The sequence below is a fragment of the Chenopodium album genome, chromosome 17 (assembly GCF_948465745.1).
Source record: "Chenopodium album chromosome 17, dcCheAlbu1.1, whole genome shotgun sequence".
NCBI lineage: Eukaryota > Viridiplantae > Streptophyta > Magnoliopsida > Caryophyllales > Amaranthaceae > Chenopodium > Chenopodium album.
Window position 1 is genome coordinate 27395524 of NC_137850.1, and position 25949 is coordinate 27421472.

A 25949-nucleotide genomic window follows, 5' to 3' on the forward strand; every position below is an offset into this window, starting at 1 on the left:
TTTTTAAATGTATCAGTTCTATTTTTGGTAACTTTATACTATATTTTATCATTTCTCTTTCTTACTTTAAACCCCACTCAAATTATTTTATCATTTCTCTCTCTTCTATAGTCCCCACTAAAATAATAAAAACATCTATCCTCTCTCACATACTTTCACTTTCATGGTCCCCAATCTTACCTTTACTATAATAATTTATTCACCCATTCACAATATTATATTACTCTCCTAAAACTTTGTACAATCCAAAGTAATACAAATAAAAAAAAATAAAAAATAAAAAAAAAAAAAAAAAAAAAAAAAAAAAAGAGGGAGTAAATAAAAACCTACAGCTTTACTTGGTTTCAGGTCCGACCCAGTATATACCGATTTTTACCCGGACCAGACCTGAAACCCAAAATCAAAGATTTATAGGGACCGGGACCAGACCTAAATCCACCAGTCCGGTTCCGGTCCTAATAGGTGCAATTCCGGTCAATTTTCAGGTCAAAGTGCTACACATTTCTAGTTCAGGTCAGATCAACTTGCATCAAGTCAACCTACAGCTTCTATGAAAACTACACGGGTAAATTGTTTGAAGCATTTAACATGTGCAATGGTAAAACAAAGGGATGGATTGATTCTTTACTTTGACATCCTACAAAAGTAAAGACATCTCAATAGACTAGCCACACCTTTTTATGTTTTAAAGGGAAATATCAAGAGAGCATAAAACAAGCATATGGAATGCGAAAAAACACAATATATTGCATTTCATAATTAACTATCTACTTCTAATTTCTGCTACAAAAAACGTCCCAAGGCATGTCACAACATTACATCAATTGATCCTCATCAGCAGCCATGCTAAGTCTTAGCTACTGAATTTCTGGCCGGCCAATCACATAGTAACAGCCTTGTCAGCAGTTCAAGGGCACCAGTAGCAGCTTGACGCCCATTTTCACCTCCAAAGAAAATCTTCGAGCCTCTACAACTAAACTAAACCCCACCTCTCTGAGGAAAAGCTTAATCGTGAATAGAATGATTACTCCTTTGCTGGCCTGACAAGTTAATGCTCCTCTCTGTATTCTGGATTTTCCTTCAAGATGACAAAGCCTTCGAGTATGGACGATAAAGGAATATACCTAATAAAACACCAACCCAAAAAAAAAAAAAAAAATATAAGCACACATGCAGAGTAAAAATAGATGGCCAAAGCATATATACATAAAATCTCTTACTTTTCCGTGGCAAGTTCTGCCCTGTCACCAGCAGAAAGAAGAACTGGGGTTGAATGAGTTTGGAAACCAGTAATGGCCTTGGGCCGACCCGCCTGGCCAACAACATCAACTGCTTGACCAACCCGGACAGGTACTGAAAGGGGCTTAAGGTTTTCATCAACAGTCAATAACATTCTTGGCTGCAAAATCACAGACAAACAGACGAAGCAGATAAGTAGACCACTAAAAATAAAAAAAAAAGGCAGAGGCCGGAAAGAGTGGGACCAAACGAAAAAAGAAATGCATCCTGATATTATGGCTTGTTTGGAAATTTAATTACTGAAGTAACATATGGATAAGTAAAACTAAAGAAAATAGTATTCAGAAATGAAAAACAATAAAAATTACTGATTTTCACTTGTTTGATTGTTTCATGAGCAAAGGTCTGGCCAAGCTTGAAGTAAAGTATTAGTGGGCTTTTGTTTGGTTATTTTAATGAAGAAAATTTTGAATTTAATACGATTCCCACTCAGTTTATCCACTGTATTTGAAAGAAATAATATGGAAAACTAAATGGTGGAGTTGTAAATACAAGGTCTCCTCACCTATCAAACAAACATGGTAAAATTAATTCAAAGATTTCTAAAGGAACTGGGATATAAATAACTAACCTGCATCGCAAGGACAAGAAAGTAAAGCATATAATGATATTTTCCCAAGATGATGGCCTTCATGTCCAGACATGCATGAAGCGTTACTACTAAACCAGCAAGTGCCATCCTGTCAAAACAAAGTGACATTACATAATTACAACCAGCAATTAGAATGCAGGCAAAAGCTTTACCAATTTGGCGAAGCAAGCATCTGTTGCTAGACCTGATTTCAAATATGAAAAACAGACACTTACGGGGATAACAAGAAGCGGTCAGAATGATATGGGTTGAGGGTCAAAAGACCTTTCCCCATATGTACAAGACCTTGAGCAATCCGAACCTGCATTAATCACAAAAAAGTTTTATCCAATCAGAACAGCCGCGACATAACTCTTGACACAGGGTAGACGTGCTAAGAGGCCTTACACAGAAGAGTGCACTGGCATCCTTGTAGTAATAGCTGGACAAATTTCTTAGCATCCCAGCAATTCGGGCATTATTGGTACCAGCACCTATCAATCCCAATGAAATAATGGCAGCCTGCATGGTGAAAATTAAATTAGACATGACAAGATGAGAAGTATACACTTGAAAAGAAACAGGAAACAAAATTTCCAATTACCATAGCTACATCTGAGTCAGAATCATGGCTCAGTCTACTTAAGGTATCCATAACATTTACCTGCAGGATAGGTAATTAAAAGATGAATCAGTAACATGGGCAAAAACTTTTCATATGTACTACAGGAAATGCTTGGGAAAAGATATTAAGTGCTAACAATGTGTTCTGATGGAAAAGAATCCCCAATTATTAAAATTAACAATTCCAAGGCTAATATCTTCCTTCTATATTTATACATGTTTTCCCTCAACTCACACCAGTATAATCAATATCAAATCTAATTAAAATCCGAAGGTCTGTATTTCTTTGGTATTCCATCTTCCAGAAAATTACTATAGGTCCAATTTACCTTATGTAGACAAAATTCAAATGCAAGCAATGCATGCTTCAAATTTCATTAACATGTACAACATTCACTGTTAAAGAGCACATAAATAGCAAGGACATTTCAGATATTTTAGGTAGACACCTAACTCCTCAAGAGTTTGCTTAAGAGACCAAGAGTGATACTTCAGAATCTCACGACACAGAAACAAAATCAAAAATTCAAAACTAATAGAACATACTTTAGGGTTCGATATGCATAAGAGACCAAGTGCCAATGGAACTGCACGACGTATATTCTGCTCTCCATACTGCAGCAGATGCTCTAGTGAACGAATTGCCATCTCAACACCCAATTCTTCTGCCATAGCTACCATGGCAATTCCCAGAACAGCTGGTCCCTGGTGCGTTTCACCTTTGTCAAGATGTTGTGCGCAGTGACCTAGCAGACTCTGTACCTGCAATAAGGAAAACAACAAAATTGAGAAAGCTCTTTGACACATTACAACAGCTAATGGAAGCCATGTCTATAAACAGAACCTTAAGAACATTTCCAGTTCCAGCATAGGCACAAGAAAGAAGAGTCATATCACAATGTTTCCTGATCTTTTCATTGAAAGTCTTAGAGACCTCTGCTGTTGCTTCCACACTTTCCTGTAAAGGAGATACAAAAGCAAATGATCAAACAGAGTCCACAAGGTCATTAGTGATATTCAGAGTGGGTACAGAAACATAAACTTAGAATTATAGTCGGGATTGTGTGAAATTTTGTGGAGCACAAGTCCTCGAAAAAATGTCAATTGCTACGAAGCAATAATCAAATATATATGCTCTAACAGCTCATTTGGTACTGAATCATAAATCTTTGGATTACAGTCAGGAATTGGTGTGAAGTTTTTAGAAATATATATCAATGACAATCATAATGAACACCAACTTCTGAAGGGAGGTTACCTTTCTAAACTTATTTCTACTAGCTACTACCATTCATTACCTACCTGGGCTTTAAGATGCTATTATCTTTACATGGGGTGTTGCATGTAAAGATTAAACACAAAATCACCTTAATTTGTAACCTTGTATCAAACCAGCCATAAGAGAATGTTTAAAATAGTGGCCATCTACTCAGTATAAGGGGTGAGGGGGACCAATTAAATCATTTAAATTATAATTGCACTAATTAAAAGTTACCTGCTTCCCTAAATACAAAAGACCAAGGCCCAAAGGTAGAAGTCTCGCAAGTGGCTCCCCTAAATCAGACTCACTCCTATCCATTAATGCAAATATAATTGCCTGTGCAACCTCTTCATTACAGGAACCAACAAAAACCAAACCAAGTGAAATTGCAGTGAAGGCGATAACATCAAGAGAAGCCTTCGTGTCCCCAAGAATCGGAGTCAGCTTGTTGCGTATCTGCGGATGGCAACTATAACATCAGATATTAAAGCATAGATAAAAGCACATCAATTCATAGAAGGCACTATGACACACTAACAAATACAACTACAATATCACAACCAGACAGCATTACTGCCACAGCCTGTATCCTGTCAGACAGCCATAACGAGTTAGACAACTATGATGACAGCACGTTCTTGGTAACGAGTTAGTACAATTTTTGCCAGTCTACTCTTATTCTATTCTTTAGATTCGAATTTCCACATTTCTATTTCCCGCTTCGGTTCATAAACTGTAGGGTGAAACTGGCCGCTAACTCTGATAAGTATTGCTATATTGGTGTAGGCAATTCTCTTGGTCTAAATATTATGCCCAAAAAAAAAAAAAAAAAAAAAAAAAAAGATGATTACATCTCAAGAAATGCATATTAGTCAACTGTGATAATCCATTGTTCCATATTCTTTGTCAGGTGCACGTTGCTTGCATGAATGACACCAGCGAACGAAATACATCACAAAGCAGGTAACTCTAGGTGCACACGAGGCACATTTTTTAAATACAAGCTTGTAACACCCAAAACTATAAGCACATTAGCTGGGCTGGAAGGAATAAGTAGTTTTGCATTTTGTAATCATGATCAACATTGATGCAATGTGAGACTTTTCCATTTCTATTTTATTGATAGAAAGAAAGTCTAATTCTGTTTGAACACAGTAAGCCACTAAGACTCAATACATGTCCTGAATCCATCAATTCAAAAACAACCTTTAGTCTTCTATTTTCTTTCTCCGTATTAATACAGCAGGTGCACACACACAGAACATACCTGTTCATTCTGAGTGTTTGCATATGTAATGCCCAAACCCATAATGGCACCAATCCGAATAGCTGGATCTTCTTTATCAACATAATCCCCCAAAAGCGCCAGAGCCTACAAGAAAAATGGATATCATAAAACAGCAGATACTTCAAAAGTTGCTCAAGTATAATGATGATTCTGCTTAAACATACTGGATCACAATCATTCTTTACACCACAGTTCACAATTCCAACACCAAGTAATGCACCCGCTATAACGTGATTGTCAGTACTGTGGAAATACTTGTCTAGTTGTGCAAGTCCAGAATCAACATCCCAAAGCAAGATCATACCCTGCCATACAAGAATTTTTTAAATCAAAAAAAGAAAATTGGCAAACAAATGCATAAAGAAAGAGGAAAAAAAGGTAAAGCACATACCAAACTCGCTGCAGCACTAGTTTTCCCGTGTTCTTTGTTTTTAAATAGCCAATTCCCAGAAGAACCCCCGGTTGAGGAATCAGCAGGGCCAGTCATCAGTTTGTCCTGTAGCAACCACCACAACATGCCTTAAGCACTATTTATAGGGCATAAAGCTGTTAAGACCAAATAATGGAATACAATACCTGTCCAAAACCAGCATTTACAAATGCATTCACAAATGTAGCTGCCAGATTTTGTCTGGCAGAGTCAACAGTCGCACCAGCACTAGCACGGCCATCAAGTAAATGAGCCTTACAGCAAAAAAAAAAAATGGATACAATCAGCATTTACTACAATTAAGCAAATATCCAAAGAAATGTTAAGAGCAACAAAATATGCATGTATAGATTGCCTAAGACATAGACAAGCACACACACTCACACACAATGCTATGATAGCACAATCAAAATACATATCAGAGAGCAGCACTAAACAGCATGAAATAAAAGGATATGATATAATATCAACATATTTGTTCAAAGAAAAAATTGGTTAAGAAAAGGGTAAGCGACAACTCGGTAAAATAACCTCAAACGACATATCAGTTAAAGAAACAAAAGGGGGTAGATTACCACATTTTTCAGTGACATTGGTAAGAAAGACAATATGAGTTCCGGAAACATATATTGATGGTGACAATTAAGCCAAAACTGGGCCATTTGTTGGATCAACGGATTTGACAAAAAATTTAATTTATATTTTAATAAAAATAATAAAAAATAATTATGAAAAAAACAAAACATGTGTTCTCTTTTTTTCTGTATTTTAGTTAAAAATTTATCACCCCTCCCTTTTAATGTCAATAAGCTCTTACATAAACCCCCTATTCCCCATTTTTTATTTATGGCTTCAATGAAGAAGACATAAGGAATAAAAAACAACAATTAGATGATTTCTAATTCACCATAAACAAAATTGCCAAAAATAATACAACATTTGACCGGTTCTTTTTTAATAATACAACCTTTAGATTATTTTGTAATAATACAACCTTTAGGGGGTGTTAATTTCACAACAAGACAAAATCGAATTTGGGGTGGATTTTGAGGTTAGGAAAGGGGAGGTGATGAGTTTTTGGTGGTGTGGATAGGGAAGGGGGGAATATCCCTCCCCTTCTCCCACCTCAAAACCCATTGAAAATTCGATTTTGTCTTGTTTAAAATGAACACCCCCTAAAGGTTGTATTATTACAAAATAATCAAAAGGTTGTGTTTTTAAAAAAGAATGGGTCAAAGGTTGTATTATTTTTGGCAATTTTTCCAATTTCTAATTGCTGATTAAGGACATTTTGGATTATTCAAGAACAAAATCAAAAAATAGCAACTATGGTATATTGAGGAGTATAAACGGCTGATGTGAGATAATAAAAGTAATTGCAATGCCATACGAGTGTAGTAGACAATAGTACATGAAGTTTTTATAAAATAAAGGAATAGAGAAAGCCACAAATGAAATAATGTATTACACTAAAAAAGTGAATTGAATTCACATCATTATAACAACTAACAAGTGTGAAGATGTTGTAAGAAATAATGTTAATTACTAAACAAAAAAAAAAAACAACTGACATATACCTCACTTTTGGCCCATTTTGTGGCTTACATCGCTAGTACTTTTTCTACCTATGTCACTAGAGCTTTATTTATATTACCAAATTGTCAAACTGAGAATTAATTTTCCCCAAATTGTCACATACCCTCACTATTTTTAAACAATTTGGTTAAAAGGAATCCTTCTAATTTACATCACAATAATTTGTTTACTACATATAAATATATAATGCATTTAATCCTCTAACTAGAACCCTTTTACTTAAAAATAAGAAGCAGCAACCTAAAACGCATAGTTATAACAACCATAAGCACAAAGATAGAAAGAGAATAATCCACATGACTAATTAACTAGTATAAGCTTTATGGCTTTTGACTGCATTTTATGATTTATATTAACGAAGGAAATAAAAATGTGGGATCTTATTAGAATCGTCTCGATATAAATATTTAAAATTTCAACATTTCAAGTTTTTACTTTTCGTAATTAAAAATATAGACGGTCAAATACGTGAATTTGCGACTGCAAAAGCCAAAGCAGGAATGAATGGAGTATATTGCATCAAATGGATGTAAAAGCACATATAAGATATTACCTTATATATATCCTCAGGTGATTTGGCTTCCATGACCTCTATATCACGAGCAAGGGTCAAATAACCTTCACTCAACTTAGAATTGTTGATAATATCTTGCATTTGCTCCCTTTCATCATCATCTGAAACCATGTCATCATCGAGCTCAAATAAGACACCCTGCATGTTAAAAAAGTTGCTCAGTAACAAAGAAAATACAAAAGCCTGAAAGAGGCTCATAAGTATCTTCACATCATAATCAACTAATTCCACACTAAACACCTATGACAAAGAAAGAACATAGGTGAGATGAAAACTGTACAAGACAAAATAAAATTGCTACAAAATAATCACCGTACAACAGAATCAGGAAACAGAATCCAAAATTGAAACAACCCATAGAGCACATTCGTAGATGTCAAAAGGACCAAAATAACCAAGACATAATATTATTTTTATTAGCAATTAAACCAAATCAGTAACATATCCACTGATCTTATATATCTGATGTGTAGAAAACTCAAGACATTCACATCAAATTAGTAGAGTGCAAGGAACAGAATCTGATAAGGACCTGAGCACAGATACAAGGCACTGGCAAAAAAAGAGACTAATACTGGACTACTCTTTTGAGCGGTATTGCCTTCGACAGACAAAAGCCAATAGAGGCCTTCAAGATAATGGAGAATTCAACACTTACATGTCGTGCAAGGATGTAACAAAACTGCTTCTTCCGCAGGAGGTCCTCACAAGATGTGAAAATCTGCTTAACATACTGCAAGACAAAATGGACATAAGAGTCTATACACAGTCGAAGTGGGAACACAAATACGCCATCCAACCTTATACCAACTTTTAGGGTTAAAAACCAGTCAAGACATAAAAGGCCCTATATACATTTGATGGTTTGCTAGTCCGCTTAATCAAAATTAACATTCCACCAGCAAACACAAGGACTGTTGAAAATAATGAGCACCCAATAATAAGTTGCACAATACTAAGTCCAAGCCATTTAATTAAGGCCCAAGTTTTTCCACTTATATCCACATTGATAAGAGTTAATTTGCAGTGTAAGAAATACTTTTTATTTAGGCTAATTGAAAATTTATGGGCAGTTTGGCATTAATCAATGATTTTTATAATCCACAAAGAAAAAGGCAGGGGAACAATAGAGAGAAATTTTTGAAATGATAGGAAAGGGAGGCAAACCTGCAAGTTGTCCAGGAATAATGAAACCTGGAGTGCAGAGGGATACTCTTCACATTTCATATATATAGAATGGGCAATATCAAGGACCAGCATATCATCAGGGCTAGCAAGATATCTGCCAATGTAACAACATAAATGTGAACAGCAGTAAAGAAAACATGTAAAGATAATAAATAAATAAAATACGTATAAAAGCACGTCCACACCACATACATAATCCAGGCAAAATTAATGGGCCAATGGAGCTGTGCAAGCAAAATCTAAGGACCAAGGTGATACATACACCGATACACTCAAATGGTAATCAATTAGCATTAAAATCACAGTTTAGACAACTCACATCTTATGATTCTAGTCAACAAACAACATTTTGATCATTTCATAGACGATATAAGGAATATGATCAGACTCTCGAATCAAAAATCGTATGGAGACAACTAAAGAGGAAGGTGTAAATATATTACTTGGCTGCAGCAGTCAAATAAAGACACGTCCTTTTGTAACTTTTATCATCGACATGCTCTTGCAACAAATCAAGATCTTCCACCTAAACATTACAGAGCGACATTGTATTAATGTTTTCAAGCACAGCTGCAAATCCAAACAAGATAAACATGCACCTCCATGAGAAGATCAACTGCTTCAGGCTCAGCATTGTGCTGCAATACAATGAAGATTTATCATTAGTAAAAAAAAAATGTTTAGAAAGGGTTGCTGAAGAAAATGCCATAGCAAATTCAAATATACTTCTTCAAACATGCAGGAAAATACCTTCATGTGAAAAGCAATAATTTGTTGTACAAGATCCATGAGATCATCAATAGGGGCATCCTCATTCTGAAACCATTAACACATTAAGTTCACCAAGCTCACAAACACCAACAGGAAGCTCCTTAATTAAAAACCACATAATAAGGGCAGCTAAAAAATGCACAGAATGAGATCACACTAGCCAATAAGATGTAGACTCCATTATAGATCAAAAATTCAAAAACTTTTATAATGCAGAGTATGAGATCACACCATCAGATAATTATTAAACCAAAGAAGCTTACCTGACGCTTTGTGTATTCTTGTGCAATCTCTCCAGCCAAATTTCTGCACACACCACACCAAGAACACAAAGAGACATTAGTAAACTAAAGATCATAGAAGTATGAAGTAGACTGCAGATGACAAGGACTGCTCATTGTTAAGCAATGGTGAAGCGCAAAGAGTGATTAAGTTGGGACTGAACATTGAATAAAATTAACATCATTTAGAATATAATGTTTGCACTTGTCTCCAGTAATTACAAACTCTTCTTTGGCTTAAATGTTTCCAGGCAAAATACGATATTTAGAAATATTGTTTACCAAAAGCATGAAGCACAGACTATACATGACAATTGTATTCACATTGTTAAGCAGTTGTAAAATGCAAAGGGTGTGGGCCAGAGTGCTGAACCAATTGAACTTTGAGGGGTGAAGTCTTATGTTACAAAATGAGGATACGATATGGGTATGGATCCGAGTATCCAGTACGTCAATTCCAGAATTTAAGACACGGAAACTGCCATCACTTTGGACATGGCACATAACGTAAATACAACAATAAAGATATTAAGAACCCCCCCCCCCCCCAACCAATCCCCATCACCCCTTAAATTGTACACAACCCACAGTATTGTACGAGTAATGTTAATAAAAGGGGAAAAAAAAAGGTTTACAGCCCACCCCCACTTACCAATCCATAACATGTGAACCTTAAGAGAATAAAATAAACCTCAGGGTTACAGCCGCCCCAGTCCCCACCTTTTTTCCCCTATCTGCCTTGTTGTTAAGAAGAACTACAAATGACTTCTATGGAGTTGCTTCTACTCTAGGATGCTCAGACTCAGGTAAAGGTTTAAGTGTCAGACTCGGAAATTTATAAAACTGAGGATACGGGACACTAAATTAAAGAGTCCAAATTTTAGATATGGACTCGTGGACTTGAATGTGTAAAAGCAAACTTAAGAATTTGTAGTTAAATTGTTTTTTTTTAAAGAGTAATTAAGTTGTTAAGTAATAACATCAGATAGTAAATAAAGTAGAAAAAGTCAAAGGAAAGCCTTTCCCAATTGTCATTTAATGTTGACACAAGATTAATAATGTGAAGAGAACCATGTGAGGACTTCCACCTAACCCCACCCTGCATAAAAAATTGTGTTTCTTCCTCCACCTACACCTACCCACGTAAAAAAATAAAGAAAAATGTAAACGCGCACAATTGAAAATGGAGAAATATCAAAGCATTCATAATCTCATTGCCTGATTAAAAAAACCAAAGTCTTCTTGGTGGTCGTATATCCCTTCCGATCAAAAGACCTAAGGTTTTGGCTCTTGTTTTGCTGAATCCGACATTCTATTTCATAGCTAGGGTTCATAACTTCCGAGTCCCCTTTCTCTTCAAAGGATTCGACCCGGAGTTCATGTCCGCACCAGGTCAGTCATGTGTTTCATGTCGACGCCAGAGGAGAGGTGGGCTGAGTCCAAGCATCACAGCTTCCACTTATCCCCGATTTCCTTTTCCTGCATTATCGATCCATGTTTTTCGTAATAATGACATGAAATGTCCAAGCCGTATTTCATACCGGATTGCGATACAACCTAGGTATGGAGGTTTTTTGCAGTGTCTGAAGACACAACATTTGAAATAAAACATTTGCACCTATCTCTAGCATTTAATATTTTCTTCTTCGGCATGAAAGTTTCCAAGTCAAATACAGCATCAACCAATGTTATGTACCAAGAGTCAAGTACACTAACATAAAACACCAAATGTATGAAAATAATGCTATTACCAAAACATGAGCAGTAAACTACACATCTCTAATAGTAAATGCTCAAAGATCATGAGCCCCTAGATAATCAGTCTAAGAGATATACTTCTAGTAAACCAAATAAAAATATTAAAACAAAAAATGTTACCTCACATATTCATGACCCCATGAACCAATATCACCCTCAGATCCCAATAGCCTGTACTTCAAACTCTCCTGCAAGAATGAAAGAACAAATAAATCTCAACACTTTCAATTTAAGCTTACATTGCATCATTATCAGAAATCAAATAAGCACTCTCATTAAATACAAAGTCCATTTGCAAGCATGCTTCGAAAGAAGAAAAACCATTAAATAATAAACTACTAGTCAGATGGCGCCACCTGTTTCTACATTATACTATTAAATAAGCATTGCATTCAGTACTACCTTGCCATATGGCATCCTACCCTATGACACACCCCATGGATAATTGAAAACCCAAATCAGCTATTCCACCCAAGGGATTCTATGGCAAGGAAAAAAATAAGGAGAAATCAATATTTTGACCTATGCTTTTGTAGTTCATAATTTTAAGAATCAATCACCAACCACTACCACCGTATTAAAAAGGCAAAGGCATATGTAACTTAAAATAGTTTTTCTGATTAACATTGGATTATACAGATTAAAATTGAACTTAAAATAGTTTGAAAATATATACATAAACCACTAATACAAAGGAAGAATGATGAGCTTCATTTTTATTTTATTTAAAATTAAAAGTATAATAAATCAAAACAGTCAAATATATATTTCTCATTTCCAATGAGCCATATTACTTTCTGACTCATCCAAAAGAAGAGAATATAAGATATAGTATCAATTATTGAAATCTTTGCTTAATTGTATAACATCTCACAATGCATAATGGCCTTAATGGGACCTAAGACAAGTTTAGTAAGCCAGTCAAGACCCTGCTTACAAAACACTAAGAAAAAAGATTAGAAAGCACTCACCCGTTCACCCTCTGCTGACATGGTCAATGCCAAAACAGATAGTATATCAGCTAGAAATTCCTGCGTTCATCAAAATAAAAGCAAAGTCATTCAATTTTAGAATGAAGGCTACATACAGGTAATAAGAAAGACCTACGAAGATTCAATAGGGCAGTACCTTCAATTCAGAACCACTCATTGTTTCATAAAATGCTTTCAAAGTCCCATAGTGTGGCCGGAGAAATTTCAAAGGCTTTGGGACAGAAGTCATAGAACTTGTCGCGGATCGAATCTCCTGCCTACAAAAGTGAAATTTCACATAGATCAAATAACTTATCACAAAATTCTGTCAACATATGCTTCTTCCATTTTGCTTAGTGGCATAATACTCACTTTTTATATTATTTGTGTACTACACTATGATGTGATCACATAGGATCTAGCTATATTTGTCTCAATATAATTTAGTAACTTACTCAGTAATTAATTATAGTAACTAAATATACTTTAATGTTGGCAATGTTAAAGTTAATAAATTACAATTTACAATTACAATAAAAAAAATAAAAATAAAAAAATAAAAATAAAAATAAAAAATAAAAAAAAAAAAACAAAGTTGAAACCTTGCAAAATTGGAAGCCATACATAATATGTTCAAAATATAGAACAAAGCATAACTCTAATTTAATCAAATAACTAATAAAAATAACCTACCATAGGTTAATTGTAAAACAATACTAAATATAGTGAATTCCAACAATACAAAATATAGTGAATTTCCAAATCATACCTGCTACAACATATTGACAGACTAGCGCTTATTTGGATAAAGATATTTCTTGTTCTCGGTTATTTTCAAAAGCATCTATCTAAAGAAGATGACTCTAAAATCGATTGGTGCTATATACTTCATTCTCCAACACATTCATTTACAGAAAGTTGCTAAAACATATTCACATAGAACCTCTTTTCCAGATGATGATAATATTGTTCCCAGCTACTTTCAGAACCTACAATTTTTAAGTGATATGTACGTTTCTTTTTTTACATATATAATACAACACTTCTTTAATAGAAAGTTTCAAACAATAACAAATAACTAAATTTGGGCATGGATTCCCTCTATTCTCTCCTCACACTTAGGGGGTGATCGGTATGAATATTGGAAACGAAATGGAAAGGAAACAAAAAAAAGGGGGAAAGGAATCATTTAACCCTAAGCTTTTCATTTGTTTGGTTAAACCACGGAGAGTAATCACTTAACTTTCTTTCTTTTTGTTTGAGAAGGGTAAGGGTAGTTGTTACCTTAGGTTTTAGAGAAATAACAAATAGGTGGATTCCATTACCTCTAGTTAATGGTAATTGTAACTCAAATTTTCTAACCAAGCATTTGGAAACGTTAATGTTTAATTGAATCCGTTTCCAAGCAACAAAAAAAAAAAACTTACCAAACATGCTATTAGTAGGGCTATGAATTTCAATTCATTTCATATCAATACTACTATACTAAAGTAATCAGCAATATTATCTCCTAATACACGTGTCACTTCCCCAGCTAAAAAATTTCCCGCCCAAAGTTTGTTATTTGTTTTTTACATTTTTTTTATCTTCTAAAAGAAAGTTTGTTACAGTATGATTGGCTATTGCTTTAAATTGGTAATTATCTCTTAAATTATTAAAAAAAAAAAAAAAAAAAAACAATTTTTATAATTAAAAAAATAAAATAAAAGGTTTGTTACTATGAACTTTTGATAAATCATGTGTCGCATTAAATGAATTCAAATTTCAAAACAAAAATTTATATAACTCATTCCATTTAAACTAACTTTATTTTAATTGACTTTAACTAGTGAGAAGCCCGGAAATTCCTGGGTTGCTACTATTGTAGACGAGCAATTGATAATTTTTAAAAAAAAGTTTTCAAAACTGCAACTATCATTCATTCATTCAAACCAAAATTGAATAATTCTTTGAGTATTTTTTTTATTTTTTTTATTGAACCTTGTGGTTTGCACTTATATGAATTTTTTTACATATTAATAACATAAATGATGTTGGCTTAGACGGTTAAATAGTCATCTTTATTATAAGAGGTTGAAGGTTAGGGATTACGTGGCACATTGACATTCTTAGAAACGCCTTTTAATATATTAGTATAGATTTTATGATTTACAAGTCTTACTAATTGATATTAAAATAAAATTTTAAAATACTGATTTTTCATTATATCCACAATTCTAATAAATGGAGAACTATTAGATTTATAAGGAGTCTACCTTAAGAGGATCTAAGATGTAACAAATATTAGAATTGATAAAGATGAACTCAGGGTCATAATAACATGAGTCCTTTTAGCTGTATGTTGCAATTAAAAGAGGGGAAGAAATGTATTAAATTTCTAACTTTAACAGAAGTACAGTTCTTTCTTTGCTTTACTTAGTTCCTAATATGTTCAATTGGGACAGAGGTAGAAAATACATGATTACATGACACTCAACAAGAACCACTTTCTCCCACAATAATGTTTCTATGTCATCAATGGCCGTAATGGCAATTACAACGACAATTCAGTGCTGAAACTGTCAATGAAGACACCATCATTACCACAAAATCAACCATTAATCTAATTCCTCCGGTTTCATTTCAACGGAAATCCCCTACACATTCATATTTCTGTTTTCACTGCAGCTAAATAATTTAATAATGTCAATGGAACCCCGCAATCTATCCTTGAGCACAACACCTACTATAATGAAACTGTCGATCAAGACACCATCATTCCCACAAAATCAACCATTAACCTAATTCTTTCGGTTTTTCAACGGAAATTCCCTATGCATTTATTACATTCTCTTTTCGCTAAAGCTACCTAATTTAATTATGTCAAAGGAACCCCACAATCTATCCTTGAGCACAACACCAACTATAATGAAATCAGTAATTCCTTCAAACATAGTTCTCCACTTCCATAGAATTCCACTAGTACCGACTACCAGAAACCGAAAACTACAAAACAATTTGCAAAAGGAAGTTACCTCATACTCTCTAGAGCTACTCTTTGCAGCCCGGGATCGGGATCCTGAACCCGCTCGACGTATAACTCCAACTGCTGTTTCGAAGCCAAGTCCTCCTCCGACTACATTCAATAGCAACATCAAATAATTGCAACAAAATAACAAATACCCAAAACAACTTATCGATTAATTCAAACACCAAAAACACAAAATTAGAGCGAAATCAACAATTGAAGAAATAAAATTACGAGATCTTCCTCCTTCTTGTCATCCTTCTTTTTGGGGTCCTTCGAGAGAACCTTTGTTGAAGCTTCATTGCGATTGGCGCTAGGGTTGCCGGCTCCAGTATTGCTCGGCTCAGGGTCCATGATCGCGAGTGAAACCCTAGGAGAGAGAAAATTAGGGTTCGAATCGAATTGAAGATTGCGATTGTAGGAAACTTGAGGAGTTTGAGTTCGATTAGATTCTCTCTTTAGACTTTATCGAGTTCAGAATTCTGGAAGGAGAGAGAGAGTGTGTGTGGAGAAATTGGGAAAGAGGCGGAATTAATAGGTACGGAGTTTGGGTTTCTTTTTGCTCAAGCTGGCTATGAACTGTAAATTTCAAGTCCTATCACTAGCAAGCACCAAATTTACACCTAGATATAAACGAAAGTGGCAACTTTGTAAAGGAGATCATTGGGCGGGATTGGGTGGGTTCGGGTCGGACTGAGGCCCCCAGCCCGTTTCTTGGGCCATGTCATACCAAGTTTTGGGCCGAAAAATAGAGCCGAGCAAAATTATCCGAAAAATTGAAAATCCGAACCGAAATCGAACGAAAAATTAGGGTATCCGTTCCGATAACCATAACGGTTCAGGTATCTGATTCGGTATTTTGTTATCGGGTACGGCTATTGGGTATCATTTTAAAATTGACGAATACCCGGTTTGATCCGATAAGAAATTTTTCTTTTTTTTCCTACTTAAATTTATTTATCCAAAATCTAAATTCTTACTTTACTTCATAATCACTTTATAATTCAAATGATTAGTAATATGTAGTAATTATTAGTGATTTGGTCATGAACATGTAATATCTATACTTAGGTCATGTTCTTTAGAGTTGCTCTGCCCTGCTCTGCTCTGTTTTGCCCTACTCTACTATACTCTTCTAAAATCTGCTCTATAGTATGTGGAAGCCTAACCTTGCTCTGCTCTCCTATGCTCTGCTCTACTAAAATCTGCTCTACTCCACCTGCCAGAAGCTCAAAAGAACAGGGTCTTAGTATTTAAAAACACAAACCACAAATTTTTCATATGACACATGGTATCACAAGACACTCATTACCTGAGGAAGTATAAATGGAGGTTTGATATGTGTGGATAAATGCATAACATGGAATTTCTGTAAATATTTTACAACTTTTTTGTAGCGGGTTTTGCAATTGGAGGGAAAATCTGAATGGTATAGTAAAAAATTGTAATGGGGTGGGACCCATGTCTAATTAAAAAACAATTGAGGCTGAACCCCACTTGCACTTGTACTACTTCTTTCAGCAGACCTCCATAGGGAACCTTCTTCCTTAAAAAAATCTGGTGAAAAAGGTGACTACCTTTTTCACCATTGTTCACTCGAAAATCCTTGCAAAACTCGAAAATCCTTGCAAACTCCAAAATCCTTGCCTTAATGCAGGAACCTTAAAAATTTTAAACAAGCTATGGAGTACCTTGAAATCACCGAGGATATCAAAAGATACGTCGGTGGCGAGTATGGGTTGAGCATATGCGATCCCATTCCCGATGCTGATTACGGTGGCGAAGAAGACTGCAGAGCAGCGTTGGAGGAACTGCCGAATTAAGTGAGTGATTAAAATTATGTCTTAAAGAGTGTTGTTTGAATAAAATTTAGGGTTATGATTGATGTGTAGATTAGAGTTAAATTGACAACGGCGCACCTTTAGTGTTGAAGTTAATCTCTGTTATTGAAGCATCAATTGGTAGAAGCAAGTAATTATAGAAGTAAATTGTTGTTACATGTGTGTTAATTTTAGAAGCAAGTAATTTAAGAGGTTGTTAAGTGAAGCATCAACTGATAGAAGCAAGTAATTATAGCATTGTTCTTTATACATGACAATTAAAAACTCCAAGCTAAGAAAGAACATTAGCTAGCTTTCTTGGTTCTTGCACAATTCTTAGCAACTATACAAGAGTTATCAATATTTTAAATATTTCCAAAAGTCCTAACTTTGCACTACTTATGCTAAATTTAGTAACTATATATCAATATATGTAATCTAAGATAATCTACTACGATTTTTTCACTCAACTTCACAAACTAGTAAATGCGGCAACTGTATACTAAGACAATCTACTATGATTATTTCCAAAAGTCCCAACTTTGCATAATCTCTGTTTTTTATTTTTTTTTTTTTTTTTATTTTTTAGTAATCGTAATTGATCATTGTTTAAAATTATGTTATAACAAGCTGACTTGAGGTGAATGTTATGTGTACATGAGGTTGTTATTGGGGAAGAGTCCTTTAAGACTCCAACTAAAGGGAAGGATACTGTCTCATCAATTAGTGTTCAGATTGAGGAGTTTGCTGAAGTGGAGATGGAGGTTGCTCTGCCACCTCCATTTATTGGAATGGTGTTCAAGTCGATGTTAGAAGTTGATGAGTATTTTAGGAATTATGGGCAGTAGAGGAGGTTTGGTGTTGTACGTGCAAGCTGTGCCAATAATGGAAAAGGTGCGAAGAGGAATTGTAGGTGGACATGTGAATGTTATGGTAGGCTTGTTCGGAAGAGGAAATAGAGTGAAGTGGGTTTAGTCTCAAATGCTCAAATTAGTAAAGATGAAGATATGTGTCCTAAGCGTAAGTCGAAAAAAGTTGATTGCCATGTGTTTATATATGGAAATGTAAATGATGTAGGGCAATGGGTGATTCGTAAGGCAAAAATGGAACATGATGGCCATAATCCTACTTGTATCAGGTGATTTTGTGATTTCCCCTGGGACACTGGTCATGTTCTTCTGACAGATGGCCCAGACACCTACAAAACACGAATATTCCGTTGACGGAATATTCGCCTTTCACGGTTAAGTTAGTAACCTGAAATCGGAAAGGCTAGAGAGAGAAAGTAGAGAGAAGTTGGAGCTATTTTTAATGCTTTATTGAATGTTATGTCATAATCCCCTCTCCCATCATAAATGATTGGGGTATTTATAGGGGTGGGGATTTGTGCTTTTTAGGGTTATTACCCTAGAATGACGTTTTCTGATTGGCGGCGCAATCAGGCATGGACACGTGTCCTTGGGGGGCACCGTTTTGCGGCTTTCTCGAGATTTTTGGGCCTCTTGATATAAGGAGGCCCTTTTCAGGTGCTCTTAGTAAGGTTTTCATACGTGTCATCTTCCTATAGCGACACGTATCACCCTTTATTGGGCCCCGTGTCACTATGGGATTGGTCCACGTTTTGGGGTAATTTTTACCCCAAACGTTTGCCCCTCAGAGGGAGTGGCTCGTACTCTATGGGCCGCCTCCTCTGATTTTCTACCCATCTGGATATGTCCGAGTATCTTTTAGCATTGTTTTGGTATACGGACATCACCGTCCGTCTTATCTGAGGATTTCTTTCTTTGGCCGAACGCTTGGTCTAGTTGGCCTGTGATCCCTCTATTTGGACACTTTCTAGGTCTTGAGGTTAGTCGGACGCAGCAGGCCGACTATCTTTTTAGGGAGGACACCTGTTGTCTGGGGTTTCGGGACAACGGTTTGGATTCTGCTGACCTGGCCGTCTATTTTGACGTGTCGTCAGCCCGTTCGCCTTCCCTTCCGTTTAAAGTGTCGGAATTGATTTTTAACCATTTGAATTATAGGTTAACTTTTTCAAAAAGTAACCGTTCGAATTTTTGAGCGGGAAAGACGGATTTACCGTTTTCCCCCATAAATTTTGCCTATAAATATAGGATGTTTGACTTCATTTTGTTACTTTGGAACTTTGAGAATTCTAGAGAGAAGTCAGAGCTTTTAGAGAGAAAAAGTGATTTCTTCCCTGAATCTTCAAGAACTCCGTCGTACGTTTTAGTTTTTCGGTCAGTCCTTGAATTTTCCGGTTAAACTTTGAGATTTTCCCAAGTTTTCTACACGGACGAAGGTAACCGCTTGCCCCTTTTTCTTCCTCTTTTACTTTGCTTTGTATTTATTTTTGTTTTTAAATCTGGCTCAACACTCGGCTTCGTCCGCTTCTCCTCATGAGGCCGGCAGTTCGCCTGGGACTGAGGAGTCTAGAGTGGACGGGGACGAGTCGTCTCCCTCGTGGAGTGGGTCCATTTCTAGTGTGTACCAACTCACATCCACCTATTCTTCTCTGTCCCTACAGTCGCAAATGGCTTAGACCATGTAGACGTACGACAAGTACGCCGCTAGAAATCCAGACAGCAGTCTGGTACACCCAAGGGTCCCCTATGATCCGAATAACACGGACAGGGATACTGCTACCACCACAAACACCAACACAAACACCACCATAGTTAGAGGCAGCGAATGTTCGGCGGTCGAGGTGACCGCCTCATTCGAAGAGCGTTAGAGGCAAGGCGTCTCTTCTGGCAGGGAAGCGTTCGGGTAGACTCCAGGTCTTCGCTTTCCCCAATTCGCTAACTCGGTCATAGATCCGGCCAAGTTGTAGTCTTTGAAAGAGCCTCCATCTTCTTCTCAGGCGGACGTTGGGAGTCCGCTCGAACTTCTGAACTTCCCTTTTCGCAAACTACCATGTCGGCCAGGCCTAGGACGCTAGGAGGAAGGATAAGGGCAAAGGACCCTTAGTTCCGGAGGGAGTTTTTATCTCCGAAAGCGGTCGGGGCTCTAAGAGTAGGAGCTTGGCCGAGGCTTCAAAATTGGACATTGTGTTGTCCTCGGAGTTTGGGGCCGCCCCCCACCTTGACGAAAGGGAGGCGGAAAATCAAGAGGCCGAGGAGGCAGGTGAGGAGGCTAATGCGGACAATTTTAAAGATCTGTACGCCTGTCCAGTTGGGGACACGGCCCTAGGCTTCCTTAATGATGGGCTGGAGGAGTTCAAGAGCTTCCTTATGCTGGTAGAGGGATATGAGCTCAAGGCTCCAAAGTGCTCTCATTTGGTGGCTGCCTGGGAGAATGAGCGGCCGCGCCGGCAATCCTTTAGCGTGTACCGCGCTGCCCTTGAAGTGGGACTCCGCTTTCCTCTTCACCCGTTCATCTAGGAGCTCCTGGACGAGTACAATATTGCCTTCTTCCAGCTGATGCCGAATAGCTGGTTGAACATGTTCGGGTACTTGGTGGCGTGCATCGGGCAGGGCTTTAAGCCGGACGTCCCAGTATTTTGCGAGATGCATTCCTTGATCCGTTTGGACAAAGTGACAGACGATTGGTTCATATATTACACCACTAAGGACTATCTGGTGGTGATGGGCCGGCCATCTAAGTGGCGTGACTAGAAGAACCGTTTCTACCACACTGAAACAAAGAACGTGGAATTCAATTTGCGGATGAATAGGTTCAATGTTGCTCCCATCTAGCTTGGTCGAGGGCATCACCGTTCGTACAAGCCACCTGTCCATCCTAACTATGCATACCAACTTGACTACTTTGGAGTTAGGAGGGTGACTAGGGGCGACAAGTCGGTGGCCGTGCCTAAGAACTTGATTCCTTTGTCCAGCTGCCTCAAGGACTCGGTTATTTATGCCGGTATGTGGCCTTTACCGAAACATTCCCCAAGGTGGAGACTCGTACCTTAGCCACCTACAAGTAAATTATGTCATAATTTTTCTAACTCCTTTTCCCTTTTCTTGCACAGACGAAGCTCTAGCCATGCTGAACCCAGAGCAAAAGGGGGATGTAAACATGTCTAAGCTTGACTTAGCTCGGTACAAGGCCCGCCAGCAGTTGTATAAACAGACCAAGGAGGTATTAGCCGTCTATTTGCTTTTCTTATTATTATATATATTTTTTTTGGGTCGAGCTGGTATGTTGGAAGAGGAGTCCTTCTGGGTTTAACACGGACGACTCTATTTTGGCCCTTCGTCCGACTTGGAACTTTGGAAAGGGCTTCCTTTATACCCATGCTCGGACGCTCCGTTTTGCCTTTACTTAACTTCAAACTGCTTTCTTTCAGTTGGCCACTCCCACCCCAAGGTCGAAGAGGAAGCAGCCGGCCTCTGCTTCAAAAGAGGGGAAGGCGTCCAAATCTTGAAAGAGCACTGCTTCTAAAGGGACGCCTTCTGCTCAAGTGGCCAAGATAAAGTCGCGGACTGCTCCAAAGCAGTCCCAAGGAGAGCCACCCCAGCTATAACCTAGTGGGGACTCCAAGTCCGTGGATCAGACTACTAAGTCGATCCACGAAAAGTACGTCCGAACGGACGACGGGGGTAAGTCGACCCCAGTAAAACCGACCGGCCCAATCTCGACTCCGCATGTCGAGATAGTTAAAAAATCTAATTGGTAGACGGCTGGCTCTCACTCGGCCGAAGATTAGCTCGGTCTTCGGGACGGAGATGGGGCCAAACCCGTACCTCCTCTTGCTTTCAACCTTCCCACCCCACCATTTTTCTCGGACGGTAAGGTTCTTGTCATAGTCTTTAACTTGTGTTTTTGCGAACTCATTTTGTTCATTCTAACCTTTCTCTTGGCCGTGTGCAGATGACAGGATAAAGTCGTATCACCTAGTCAAAAATAAGTCCTAATTCCTCTAACTATGCAGATAGGGAAGAAGGGTCGAACCACAAGGAAACGAGTCAATTTATTCTTAATTAAATTAAATAATCTAAATTATTAAGTAACCAATTTATTGTTATGAAAAGAACTAAACTACGAAGAGTAAAGTTTAAGGAGAAAATCAAATAATAAAAGCCTAGGGTATCGGTTCACCAATAAATAATATTCCAGGGTAAAACACAATAATCAACCATCAACGCATTAATTAATCAGATCATAAAGGGCTTTCGCTACGTATTACAATCACAGAATTAATCTACCGGTATTAAATCGCATCTTTCAAATCTTGACTTAACCAATTATAAATTAACCTACCTAATGAAACTAAGCCTAAACATCAATTCTCATCTGTCGAATCTCGAATCAATATTGCTAAACTCATACAATTAAACCAGGCCTAATCTAATTGCATAGCATCAAATCAATCAATAGGAAATTAATCAAGCATTGAAAATCAACAATAATAAATTACCCCTTCATATTATTTATGGATCCCCACAACCCTGGAAAATAATCTACTCACACATAATTAAATCTAAACTAATCAAAGCAATTAAGCAAAACATGATGAACAAAAACAAATAAATTACTGAAATAAAAAGGGAAGAAATTGTTACCAAAGTAAACGGAAATTATGAATTGAATTAAATCAAGAGTTATAAAGAGGGAAAACAAGAGAGAAGTTTATAAGAGAAGATTAAACTAATGAGAGAGAGAGATAATTGTATCAAAAGCAACTAAAATGTATTTATACAAAACATAAAAATCCTAAATATAATCTAAGTAAGAAAAACGTCGAATCCTTGTTCCAAGACATGTGCCCGGTCGGGCGCCAGCTCGCCCGGCCGGGCCCGCCTTTTTTCATCCTTGAGACTCCTCTCGCGCCCGGTCGGGCGCGAGACAGGGTATAGCATGCCCTTCCATGATCTTCCGCCACGCCCGGCCGGGCGCGCCTTCGAGCGAGGCCACATCCGGACGGGCGGATGCCTTGGGCTTCAAATGGACTAATGATTGGGCCATGATACTTAACCCAATCCAAATTTCCTCTAAGGGGTTTGAATACTCGGTCCATTGCCTCGGCTTCTCATATATCGAGCCCTTAATCACTAGTTTGATGACTTTAACAGATTTTGGGCTACGAAAGATGGTCGTGCTCCCCCAATGCTCGTAATTGCTCCAAACAATCCCGGGAAAATGCTCCAAATGTGCAATTTCCTATAAAATGCTACAAAAACTACGAAAACACTAGAAAGCACACATTAGTAATAAAAGTGGCTCTAAAGAGCCAAAAATACTCCTAATTATGACCAACTGACGGGGGTAAACCACTATAAACCTTTGCTTGTCCCAAAGCAAAAAGCTCATCAATGAACAAATAAAACATACTTCACCCCAAATCGATAAAAAACAAGCATAACCAATTCAAGGCAAATCCAACAAGTATGCATCAAAACCAACCAATCAAATCCATCCAATCACTCATCCTCCCTAACAATTGTCAAGTAGAGCAAACCACAAGAGCATATAGAATTCAAGACTAGTGCTCACGCACTCAACTCTCATTTATGTGGCAGATATAAAATGTATCCGATCGCTCTCCATCCCAACCCCTTTATGTGAACAATGCCCTCCCAACTCACAACACTCGTGTGTTTGAAAGACATGCACTCAACCTAAATAGTCGACTCAAAATATATCAAATCATTCTTTGCATTGATAAACAACTAATTTCACATTCACACAACTCTATGCACAAAGGTCGGAAGGTCTTTAAAGCTTGTAATGTAAGGCTAGGGTAGAGGGTAAGATAAATTTGGGAAAAATGTGAGAGTAAAACCATGCTTAAGGGAGCCATAATCCTAATAAAACCAAGGTAATAGGTAAATAATGACCAAGCATCTCCAATCATAACTTAACACTACAAAAATTCACCAAACAACCAATCCAATCATATCAAACATTCCCAACACTTACAATTTCACTCATAAAAATATAATATTATAGAACTTGAGTGAATAAACAAACTTGAACTTTTCAATCTGAATTTTTTTATTATTATTATTGAAACTCAATTTTTTTCTTACTTTTCAACCTTCACTTAGAACATTTGAACATCAAACAATTTTTTCCTTTTTTGCTCTTTTTTTTTTCTCTCTTCTTTTTCTTCTTGAACTTCTCTTCTTTTCACTATCATACTTTTTTTCTCAAGAATTTCAACTCTCAATACCATAAAAAACAAAACACAATCAAGAACAAATCAACTTCTCATAACCACCCCAAATTGTGCAAATAATAAGCACACTACAAACTCCCTCACCTCACTCACTAATAGCTCCCCCAAGCTAAGCTTGAGACTAGTAACCATGGGGCAGAATCGGCTTGTAATGTGGTTAAATAAACATTAAATGTCAAGGCAACAACATGGGTAGCAAGAAGGGAACAAATGTATCTAATATCATCTGAAGGCCACCTAAAAGAACAAATGCCTTCGTCCTCCTCAATATGCATAATAATGAGTCATACAAACACTACTCAAAGTTGCAAACCAATACTCAAATTCATTGACATACCAAGAACTATCACACAATTCCTTACTAAATCAACTAGTCAAGCACTATATTCATAAGTAGTTGGACAACATTGACGCATGTTAAGGCATCCAAGCAATCAAACATCAAATCATAGCTAGCCTATCCACAATACTCATCATCATATACCTAGAATAAAAAAAAAAATTCATATGTATGGGATACAAGGAAGCATGATTTATCATTCATTGGATCGTATTTTTGTATTTTTTCTTATTTTTCTAATTTTTTTTTGTATTTTTTCAAAGCAATAAAACTATACTAAACACACTAAGAATACCAAAAATAAAAGAAGAAGAAGAAGAAAGATACCAATATCCAAAAATCTCCCCCAAGCCAAGATCAGATAATGTCCTCATTGGCTCGGGAACTAGCCTAGCACGGCTAATCCTCAGCATCATCATCCATCATACCAAATCCTCCGTCGCTACCACATGCACCACCAGAAGAGCTACCACTAAAATAGTTAGGGTTAAAAGTCCCCCCGGAGGCCTCCCAAAAGGAATGTCCTGGCCATATCCATGAAAGGCCGAATAGTCAGTGTAAATGCCATGGGATGTGGGATTTATGTATCCCTGAGGTGGTGCCTGAAACCAATTAGGGTAAAGAGCATTATCGGGAATAGCACCCCGACGAGCATAGTCATCAAACATAGGGTATAAAGCTCTACCCTGGTTCCTCTCAAGGTACCCTAACCGTTGGTCTATAGAGCCATCCATCTGCCTAAGCTCCCCATAGGACCCCTCAATACTACCTATGGCCTGTCCTATACTCTGCAAGTCCCAAACGGTCTCGGGATCATGCCTAGGGGTGGTGAAGGTGCATGATGTGGTATGTGAGGCGGCGGCGGTGGTGCCATATGCTCGGGCTGTGGCACATGGGGTGGTGGTGGTGCTCGCCCCTAAGCATGGGCAACTAAAAGGTCATAGGTGTATGTCTCTTGCCTAGGGGGAAAAGCGGTCAACTGGGGGCTAGGTAGGGCAAAGATACTCAATGGGCTCGATCCTACCCTAACACACCAATAGGGGA

General features: G+C 37.2%; 1 protein-coding gene across 1 annotated transcript; it reads right to left on the bottom strand.

Moving 5' to 3' along the window:
• Positions 1-591: 591 nt before the first annotated feature.
• LOC145589546 (26S proteasome non-ATPase regulatory subunit 2 homolog A-like) lies at positions 592-16216 on the bottom strand. The gene is made up of 25 exons (XM_081646161.1): positions 15854-16216; positions 15627-15727; positions 12770-12890; positions 12613-12672; positions 11762-11829; positions 9866-9908; positions 9582-9647; positions 9431-9469; positions 9275-9357; positions 8811-8925; positions 8302-8376; positions 7623-7781; positions 5620-5727; positions 5435-5539; positions 5208-5348; positions 5023-5127; positions 3990-4211; positions 3339-3452; positions 3041-3256; positions 2475-2534; positions 2279-2392; positions 2107-2192; positions 1871-1979; positions 1221-1399; positions 592-1124 (listed from the first exon to the last, which is right to left on the bottom strand). Exons 1-25 carry the CDS (start codon positions 15971-15973, stop codon positions 1049-1051), a joined length of 2685 nt encoding a protein of 894 aa, XP_081502287.1. The 5' UTR covers positions 15974-16216; the 3' UTR covers positions 592-1048.
• Between the last annotated feature and the right edge of the window lie 9733 nt (positions 16217-25949).